The sequence below is a fragment of the Blennius ocellaris genome (assembly GCF_963422515.1).
Source record: "Blennius ocellaris genome assembly, chromosome: 12".
In the NCBI taxonomy this organism is placed as follows: Eukaryota; Metazoa; Chordata; class Actinopteri; order Blenniiformes; family Blenniidae; genus Blennius; species Blennius ocellaris.
In genome coordinates this window covers 28633941-28644604 of record NC_137661.1, presented here as the reverse complement: position 1 = coordinate 28644604, position 10664 = coordinate 28633941, and the positions used below count along the sequence as shown (strand labels likewise).

The window sequence follows — 10664 nt, the reverse complement described above, 5'->3', positions numbered from 1 at the left end:
TGTCCCGTCAGGTGTCCCGTCAGGTGTCCCGTCACGTCGGCGAGAAGAAACCCAACAACAACGTGCAGCAGCCCAACTTCGCCGACTTCAGTCACTTCCGGGAAGAGGTGAGTCCCGACGCCCCTCCGTCACTGCCGGGGTTTTACAACGTGTCCCTTCGTCCGGCCGTCCCCTTGGAGACACTTGTCCTCCCGGCCTGCGGAACCACCAGGTCGAGTTCACTGAACGTTCACGTCTCGGTTTCAACCACCAAGGTTGTGACGGCGGGTAAAGTCTGCGCTGAAGAAAGACTTTGATCGATGGTCCGAGGCGTCTCCATTGTGTCTTACCCTGGTCTGTCCCCCAGGACAGCTGCCGTCTTGTTACTCCACACTATACTTTACTTTACTCCTCGTCCAGGACATCAGAACCAGAACGTTCTCATGAAACTAAAGGACCCTGAACTCAGGGCGTCACATCAACCTGATCTGACCTCTGACCTCTGGAGGCCGACAAGTCCAACATCACATTAAACTGCAGATCTGGACAAATGTCAAAGTCTTTCATCCCTTTGATCCTTTTGTAACTGCAAGAATCCACCAGTCTATTCTGAAATATACATATTAAAGTTAATCAGATATTATTATATTTGCAAAAAAAAAAAAAAAACCCAATCACCTGTATCTGGATACAGGTATCTGGCCTCTGGTCTCTTGTCTCTGGTCTCTGGTCTCTTGTCTCTCTGGTCTCTAGTCTCTGGTCTCTTGTCTCTCTTGTCTTGTCTCTGGTCTCTGGTCTCTTGTCTCTCTGGTCTCTTGTCTCTGGTCTCTGGTCTCTTGTCTTGTCTCTGGTCTCTGGTCTCTGGTCTCTGGACGCCTTGCTCATTCTGAGGTTTTACAAACTTGTGTTCATCATGTAATTTTCTTTCATCCATCAAAGCTCCTGTGGAACTTCTTTCTATTTTCTGGTCCGTCCAGAGAAAAGTCCTGGTTGTCGCCCTCCTGTGGTGAAGAAGCTTTATGTTTCTGCTTTTCCCTCCGGCAGCAGAGACGAGCTCCATATTAGGACTCGTCCTGGTTGGTTGGACGGCGTCCAGAGTTGAGATCAGAGCGTCTCGACCTGCAGGACGTTTCCTGAGCAGCCTGGGCCTCCACTTCTACTTACTTATCTTCTAAACCTCGTTAGTGTCGTGCAGCAAACGACTCCCGGCTCAGTGGCGAGTTGCTTCTGAGGCTTTTCACCGACTTTGTTTAAATCAGTCGTTTGTCCCTCAGTAAACCTGCAGCTGGAAAAATGTTGTTTTAATTGGACTCATTTCCAGTAAATACAGTTTTTCAAAGGGTTTGTGTTTACGCAGCTCTGTGCTGTATTTGTCTCTGCTGGTGGGACTGAATCATTATCCAGGCTTTTTTCTTTCTTTTTTTTTTTACCAAATCTGAAGTCGTTGAGGTAAAATACCAACAAAGTTCAAACCCAGCCGCTCTAGAATGTATTGAGTCGTCCCTCTCCTCCTCGCCGCAATTCTTTATGTATTTTTAATATATTGTAATAGAATACATAATTCCATATATTTACAGCAGATTTTTTTTAGATGCAGGCTTGTTTTGTTTTTTTGTTATTTATGACTCAGAATCAGGTTGTTTTACCAAACAGACTTCAGCTTTATTCATTTTTTTCAATTAACCAATAAATCAGAGAACTAAATATTTCACTATGCTGAAATTAAATCTATTTGAAGGTTTCCTGGTTCTTGGTGGAGTTTGTTGGTTCTTAATGTTCTAGTAAGGAACCCACCAGGTCAGAACCACAAACCTCAGTGAATCAAGCAGCTTTTCTTCCAGTTCAACTTTATTTCAGTCTCTGAGTGTTGAACGTGGTGAAAGATGTCTTTTACCTGTCTTCATGTGTTCACCGTCTCACGGTTTGTCTTTGGACTGTCGTCTGAGTGAAAGCAGCCAGAGCGGCGGCGCTGCCTTGCCCTGATGCGACCACACGTCCTGCTCTCGGCCATCTTGTGTTTTGTTGCCACTCAGCACGCCGCCACAGCCTCTGGAGGTTTCCATGGTCGTGTTTCACCTCCAGAGTCGTCGCACTTCTCAGATAAACGCACTTTGAGGCTGTTTGGGGGAAATTTACTGAACCGCCTGTCGAATCGATCAGAAAAGCTCAGGCTTCCACCCCGGGGGAGACGGGGGAGACGCTGGAGACGGGGGAGACGGGGGAGACGCTGGAGACGCTGGAGACGGGGGAGACGCTGGAGACGGGGGAGACGCTGGAGACGCTGGAGACGCGGGAGACGGGGGAGACGCTGGAGACGGGGGAGACGCTGGAGACGCTGGAGACGCGGGAGACGGGGGAGACGCTGGAGACGCTGGAGACGCTGGAGACGGGGGAGACGCTGGAGACGGGGGAGACGGGGGAGACGCTGGAGACACTGGAGACGGGGGAGACGGTGGAGACGAGGGAGACGAGGGAGACGGTGGAGACGATGGAGACGGGGGAGACGGTGGAGACGGGGGAGGCGGTGGAGACGCTGGAGACGGGGGAGACGCTGGAGACGCTGGAGACGGGGGAGACGCTGGAGACGGGGGAGACGCTGGAGACGATGGAGACGGGGGAGGCGGTGGAGACGTTGGAGACGGGGGAGACGATGGAGACGGGGGAGGCGGTGGAGGCGGTGGAGACGGGGGACACGGTGGAGACGGGGGAGACGCTGGAGACGGGGGACACGGTGGAGACGGGGGACACGGGGGAGACGCTGGAGACGGGGGAGACGATGGAGACGGGGGAGATGTTGGAGACGGGGGACACGGTGGAGACGGGGGACACGGTGGAGACGATGGAGATGGGGGAGACGGTGGAGACGGGGGACACGGTGGAGGCGGTGGAGACGGGGGAGACGATGGAGACGCTGGAGACGGGGGACACGGTGGAGACAATGGAGACGGGGGAGACGGGGGACACGATGGAGACGGGGGAGGCGGTGGAGACGTTGGAGACGGGGGACACGGTGGAGACGGGGGACACGGTGGAGACGGGGGAGACAACAGCCTGCAGGAATTCAACAGGCAGCAAACGACATGCAGAAGAAACTGAGACGCTGCTGAAAGACGGCAGCGTCTCAGCGTCTCAGTGTCTCAGGGTTACGTCCCGTCCGGGACATAACGCTGAGACGCTGAGAGACAGTAGCGTCTCAGCGTTTTGTCCCGGATGGGATGTGACGCTGAGACACTTCTGAAAGACGGCAACGTCTCGGCGTCTCAACGCCTCGGCGTCTCAACGTCTCAGCGTCTCAACGTCTCAGCGTCTCAGTGTCTCAGCGTCTCGGCGTCCCGGACAGGACGCTGGCTGAGCTGCTGCAAGGAGACGCAATGAAAGCGAGTCGATGCTTCACGTCTTTCACCGGCAGCGGTTGAGGGAAAGATGCTGATTGGCCGCCTGGACGTCTGTTAGCAGGAGGCGTTGACGTTGTGCCTTTGCGCCGCAGGAGGAGGGCGCCGGGAAACCCCGGGACCAGGAGCCACGCTCCAGATTTGGACGGAGCACGGAAGACTTGACGAGCCTCTGTCAACAGGTCAGGACCGTCCAGGGAAACCTGCCGGTGTCCCGCCGGCGTCTCCTCACCTCTGCTGCTGATTGTGATTCTCCCCCAGGACGCCGCCGCCGCTCCCCATGGTCTGGCGCCACAGAAGCCCGTTCGTAGGAAATACCACCCAGAGAGCCAGAACCTGGAGAGCGTCGCACCGACAGCCACGCAGTTCCCCCTCCCCAGCAAGGCATCGCAGAGGTCAGTCACACAAGCTTCTCCTCCTTCGTTCCAATCAGACTGATGATCGATGAGCAGGAGACGCCAGAGTCTTTCAACTCTCAGCGTCTTGCTTTCATGACCAAAAGCAGAAGTTTCAGGACGTTTGGACGTCTGGACGTCTGGACGTCTGAGCGTCCGGACGTCTGGACGTCGTGCTGAGCAGCCGACTAAGGACTTTGCTGGAGGTTTGATCTCCACAGAGCTCAAAATAATCAGTTATTAATTAAGATTTCGTGTGAACAGTTTGCTGGAATCTGGTTAAACGTCTTTTCCACGTGTGACGTGCTAACTGTGTTAGCATCCTGCAGGGAGCCTTGAGCTCCTCATTTAGAAAATCTTTCCACACGTTCATTAACATTTTACTGTCGGTGTGGATCACAACAATCTTTACGGCACAATATTTTAGTTTACACCTAAAAGAACAGAGTTGGTGGGACTCTGCTCCAGTTAGCTTAGTTTTCTGTGTTTCAATTGACAATAAAATTCGGTGATCAATATAATGTTGTCAGAGGAGCAACAGGGAAACGACCATTAATGGTTGCTGATGTCACGTTTACTCACAAACCTCATCAGGAGAATAGTCTGTTTAAAGAAAGGAGGGAAAAGAAGCTTGGTGTGTCGCCCTCTAGTGGCCAAACCAGTAAAAACCTCATTAAAGTATTTAACGTGACGAGGGCTTCAGCTTCCAGCCTCACTTTGACTCCCTGTAACGACTCCAGCCTGAGAGTCCGTCTCCTCGGTGACACAGTCAGAGCGTGACCGTCGGTAACCATGGAGACCTGACTGACGGACAGATGCATGACGACGTTATGCGACTGTGTGTCTCAGGCTGCAGTCCCGACAGAAGAGGGAGATCCAGACGGCCATACGCAAGAACAAGGAGGCCAACGCCGTGCTGACGCGCCTCAACAGCGAGCTGCAGCAGCAACTCAAGGTCCGTCTGCCAGACAGTGGTTACTGGTACACCGTCCACTGCTGGTACACCATCCACTGCTGGTACACAGTCCACTACTGGTACACAGTCCACTACTGGTACACAGTCCACTACTGGTACACAATCCACTACTGGTACACAATCCACTGCTGGTACACAGTCCACTGCTGGTACACACTCTACACACACTGTACACACACACACCACACACACACACACACTCTCTACACACTCTCTACACACACACACACACACACATTCTACACACACTCTACACACACTCTACACACTCTCTACACACACACACACACACACACTCTCTACACACACACACACAATCACACTACACACACACTCTACACACACACACACACACACTCTACACACACACACACTCTACACACACACACACACACTCTACACACACTCTACACACACACACGCACTCTACACACACACACACACGCACTCTACACACACACACACACACTCTACACACACTCTACACACACACGCACACTCTACACACACTCTACACACACACACACGCACTCTACACACACTCTACACACACACACACACACACACACACACACACACGCTCTCTACACACACACACACACACACACTCTACACACATACACACACACACAACCACACTACACACACACTCTACACACACTCTACACACACACACACACACTCTACACACGCTCTCTACACACACACACACACTCTACACACGCACACTCTACACACACACTCTACACACACACACACACTCTACACACACACACACACTCTACACACACACACACACTCTACACACGCTCTCTACACACACACACACACACACACACTCTACACACGCACACTCTACACACACACACACACACACACACACACTCTACACACACACTCTACACACACACACACACTCTACACACACACACACACTCTACACACACACACACACTCTACACACACACACACACACTCCTCACAGCACAATTTCAGATCTGACAGTTCAATCAAACAGAATCTACGTTAAGGAGTGCTGACGTCAGCGATTTTCACTGTGAATTCTCCTCCTGCACGTCACTCACTGCTGAACGAATGGCAACGACATGGCCGTTTGCATTGGACACTCACACACACACTCACACACACACACACACACACACACACGTTGAGCACATGCTGCATGCCGGCCATTCTCCTGGTAAAGGATCCCGGAGTGGAACCTTCACGCTGGCAGGCAGATCTTTTGTTGGAGGAACGGCGAGGCTGAAGGAGAACGAGGAGAAAGCGGCTGCATGACAAACCTCCTCCTTGCTTTTATTCCTGATTATGATGCAAACGGACCGATTTCTGGCTTTTCAAGGTTTTGTAATCCGAGCGTCGCTCGCCAGGAGTTCCTGTCGCCGTTCTAATTCCGCTCCGCCGCCGAGGCATGTGTGGAATCCTGCAGAGAAACACACTTGTGCTCGGATCCAGATCGCAGCCTGGCTGAAATGCCAAACGACCACTGGAATTCACAACTGTCTTTCTCCAGCTCCCTCCGGGGCTCAGCGCACTGCACAGACACCGGAGTCGAACCTTTTCTTTTTCTTTTGAAATCTCACAGAAGCTGAGAATCCTCATGAAGATGAGGATCCTCATGAAGATGAGAATCCTCATGAAGATGAGGAAGCGGTCCAGCTGCTCATTAGTTCATGGTGTCGGTCCCTCTACGAGGTGTAACGGTGAGATATCCGTGGGCCGATGGCTCAGTGGTACTAAGAATAGTAGCCCCGCTGTTCCTTCTACTTCCTGCTCCACTGTCCTGTGGTGTGAAGGGATGAGGAGGTTGCTGGTTCGAGTCCTCGGGTCCCGTCGTAGACCAGACGGATGTAGGACTACACCCTCCTGACCACACCCGAGTGGCCTCGGTCGCTGTTCAGCACTCTATCATGAATCCTGAACCCTCAAGCAGGCGACAGTGTGGTAGACTGCCTTGCTCATGGACCCACCGGGACTCTCACGCCGACAGCCTCCGTCAGGCCCCTGACCGCAGTGTTCCTGTTTTGGATCAATCTTATTCTCTTTTCCTTCTTAGTGTCCGGCGTCACAGCGACTGATTGGTTTGAATAAGTCGCCAGAGCCTCGCTGCCCGGGACCATGAATACTGAATACTCAAATATGGGAGGGGTTGAATTTCTTGCACTATGATGTAGACCCTGAGAGAATGGAGGAACCGTCTCAGGGTTCTCACCGGGGGGTTTTGGGTTCAGTCCAGAGGGTGAATCTGTTCGGTCCTCGTCGTCGTTGCCAAAGCACACAGGCACTGGACCAGAGTCAGGAACCAGGAACCAGAGTCTGCTGCTGCAGGAACCAGGAACCAGAGAGTCTGCTGCCGCAGGAACCAGGAACCAGAGAGTCTGCTGCTGCAGGAACCAGAGAGGAACCAGAGTCTGCTTCTGCAGGAACCAGAGGGTCTGCTGCTGCAGGAACCAGGAACCAGAGGGTCTGCTGCTGCAGGAACCAGAGAGGAACCAGAGGGTCTGCTGCTGCAGGAACCAGGAACCAGAGGGTCTGCTGCTGCAGGAACCAGAGGGTCTGCTGCTGCAGGAACCAGAGAGGAACCAGAGGGTCTGCTGCTGCAGGAACCAGGGAGTTCAAACCCCGGGGAGGTTATTATGACCACTTCCTGCTGCGCTGAGCAGTGATGAGGTCGGGGGGTTGGGGGGTCAGGAGGTCGGGGGGGTCAAGGGGTCAATTCCAAGTATGAATGCTGAATGAGTTGCAGTCGCAGCTCGTCTGCTGGTTTTTCCAGAAGCTTCCTCAGAACCATTTAATCACAACAGAAGCTCATCAGTCATGATCAACGTGGTCATGAACGTCCGCAGAAGGCCGTGGACATCAAAGACTAGTAGACCATGTAGACCATGTAGACCACGAAAGCACAGAACGCTTGTCCAAACTCACAGTCTGAACGTTTCTGTTGGCCACTTACTTAAATCTATTGAATGTAAATTATAAGATCAAGGGTTTCCTCGGTGGAAACTTGCAGTAGAACCAGAATGTTCCTGACTGCTGCTGAAACTGATGTAAAGTTTCCTTCTATCAAAGAACTCTGATCATTGTGAAAAGTGCAGTTTGCTCTCCTTCAGCCATTTTATCCCACAATCAAATGAAACTTTAGATGTTGGCTTTGTGATACTGACCCTGTAGCATGACATCATAAAGGACATACGTCCTTTATGATGTCATGCAGCAGTGACAGACGACGTTAACATCATCTGACCCTATAGCATGACATCATAAAGGACGTATGTCCTTTATGATGTCATGCAGCTGTGACAGATGACGTTAACATCATCTGACCCTATAGCATGACATCATAAAGGACATACGTCCTTTATGATGTCATGCAGCAGTGACAGATGACGTTAACATCATCTGACCCTATAGCATGACATCATAAAGGACATACGTCCTTTATGATGTCATGCAGCAGTGACAGATGACGTCACGAACCTTCAGACAGGCAGAAGTCCCGGCTGCTCACTAATCCCTGAATTGTTTCACATATTGAATCATGTTGAAGTGACATGAGACCAGTTTTAAAGTCCAGCACATGTAAATGTCCTTCATAAAGGAAGTGCAGTGTTTTGGGTGATCAGTCCTTCGCAGTGTGGCCGTGGCGTGCAGTCATCAGACCGGCAGTGAGGGAATGAAGCGTCGTGGAGGGATTCCATCAGCAGAACAGACGTTTCCCTCCTTCTTACAACGAGTCCAGTTTGTGAACCAGAGTCCAGTCTTGTGGTCTGGTTTCCCTCCTGGGTGCAGGAGGAGGTGAATCCTGAGCTGCTTCACATGTGGCCAGTTTCCTCCATATTCCCAACACCCCCCCCCCCACCGTGACAGACCAGACAGACTGTTGCTGTTCAGACCCTTCAGGTGTTTGTGTTTCTGCCCCGGCTGCAGGTGGTCCACCAGGAGAGGGTCACCCTGGAGACCCAGCTGGACCTCCAGCGGCCTCTGGCCTCAACATGACGGCGCCTGAAGCCCGGCGGCGGCGGATTTCCTCTGTCTCTCTGCTAAACATGAATGTTGGTTCAGGATCATGAATGTTCTAGTCTTTTTGTCATGAAAAGCGAATAAAGGTTAAAGGGCTGATGGACGTTCCTCGTCTCTCCAACCAGCGGGGATGTTCCTCGTCTCCTCATGACGACGTTTTGCAGGAATGAACCTTGCTTTTTATTTGATTGCTGTACAATGTGCTCATGTGACACATCGCGTTCCTCGTGTTCCAGCTTAGTTTTCCCCTTTGACTCAGTTAGTTTCTTCTGAATGTCCAGTTGTTTACATCCATGTAAAGAAACTGTCAGGCCTCAGAGAAGCTTTCATCTTCTGTGGTGCTGTTGAAAACTGGAATCCTCTCAAATTCTTGTGTATCAAACAAGTATTGGTCTCAAGCTATTGATGGTGCTACATGTGACCTTTTCCATCCTAGATTTGTTGCACATAAAGAAAATCAAAAATGAATGACGATCCATTTACAAGGTTGTGCTTAATGTGTGCTGATTCAGCATTTAGAGCATGAAACGTGTGAAGGAAGCTCGTCGGCGTGGCTCCTGAGCTCAGATGAATGATGAATGCTCCGTAACACTGGATTTGTATGAAATATGTACGTTTGTCTTGAAATGCCTTCGTTATTTAAGCATCCCAAGTTACAAGGAGACAAAAACTCCTAAAAGCCGACTTGTGCAAACTAGAAATCAGCACAAGGTTCCTCCCGTGTCTGCAGGGTCTAGTTCAGTGAAGACTGACGAAGCACAGAGATTCCCTGCTGCTTCAGCTGCAGACCCGTTTCCTCCCTGCAGAAGCAGGAGGTGACGGACGTTCAGGATACACGATGGCTGAATCTGCATGTTTACTGAAACGAGGCGCGCTCCGGCCTGACAGGAAGTAGTGCACAAGTGATCCGGGGGCTGGAGAGGGAGAGCAAACAATCAATAAATATCTATTTTTATGTTGTGACATTAATTTATTGCAGCCGTTGTGAGATTGTTTGAGTCTCGGTGGCTGTTTGGCAGCGTGAATATATAGAACGAGGTCTGAGGGACGGCTGGACAACAGAATGATGTACCACCAGTTGTAAGGGCGGCAGAGCAGCAGAGCAGTATCAGTAGCAGTAGAGCAGCAGCAGTAGAGCAGCAGTAGCAGTAGAGCAGCAGCAGCAGCAGTAGAGCAGCAGTAGCAGTAGTAGAGCAGCAGTAGCAGAGCAGCAGCAGCAGTAGAGCAGCAGTAGCAGTAGAGCAGCAGCAGTAGTAGAGCAGCAGCAGTAGCAGAGCAGCAGCAGTAGTAGTAGAGCAGCAGTAGTAGAGCAGTAGCAGCAGTAGAGCAGCAACAGTAGTAGTAGAGCAGTAGCAGCAGTAGAGTAGCAGTAGAGCAGCAGCAGTAGCAGAGCAGCAGCAGTAGCAGTAGAGCAGCAGTAGTAGAGCAGTAGCAGCAGCGAGAGGCGAGACGCCGGTGGTCGTGACCTTGTGACCTCATCAAACATGGCCGCCCTCCCAGACGCTCTCAGACAAACATCCAGTGACTCCAGGCTGCTTCCTTCCCCTGACGCCTGGTTCCTCCTGGTTCCTCCTGGTTCCTCCTGGTCCACTGCCCTTCAGACGCCCTCAGCTCAAGCTCCTCCCACTTTCTCTGGCCGGACCATCAGCTCAAGCTCCTCCCACTTTCTCTGGCCGGACCGTCAGCTCAAGCTCCTCCCACTTTCTCTGGCCGGACCGTCAGCTCAAGCTCCTCCCACTTTCTCTGGCCGGACCGTCAGCTCAAGCTCCTCCCACTTTCTCTGGCCAGACCGTCAGCTCAAGCCCCTCCCACTTTCTCTGGCCGGACCGTCAGCTCAAGCTCCTCCCACTTTCTCTGGCCGGACCGTCAGCTCAAGCTCCT

The 10664-nt window shown here is 51.9% G+C and overlaps 1 protein-coding gene across 3 annotated transcripts in view; it reads left to right on the top strand.

Moving 5' to 3' along the window:
- Nucleotides 1-9674, top strand: part of reps2 (RALBP1 associated Eps domain containing 2) — a 25018-nt gene extending 15344 nt beyond the window's left edge. For 2 of the 3 annotated variants that reach the window (XM_080505803.1, XM_080505802.1), the window contains exons 15-19: nucleotides 1-107; nucleotides 3467-3553; nucleotides 3633-3766; nucleotides 4616-4721; nucleotides 8691-9674. The exon at nucleotides 1-107 is cut by the window's left edge and continues 1 nt beyond it. In XM_080505803.1, the coding sequence (XP_080361929.1) occupies nucleotides 1-107; nucleotides 3467-3553; nucleotides 3633-3766; nucleotides 4616-4721; nucleotides 8691-8759 (503 nt within the window). In that variant the 3' untranslated portion in view covers nucleotides 8760-9674. The remainder of the gene's footprint in view (nucleotides 108-3466; nucleotides 3554-3632; nucleotides 3767-4615; nucleotides 4722-8690) is intronic. The other variant, XM_080505804.1, reaches the window with a different exon arrangement.
- Nucleotides 9675-10664: the final 990 nt, after the last annotated feature.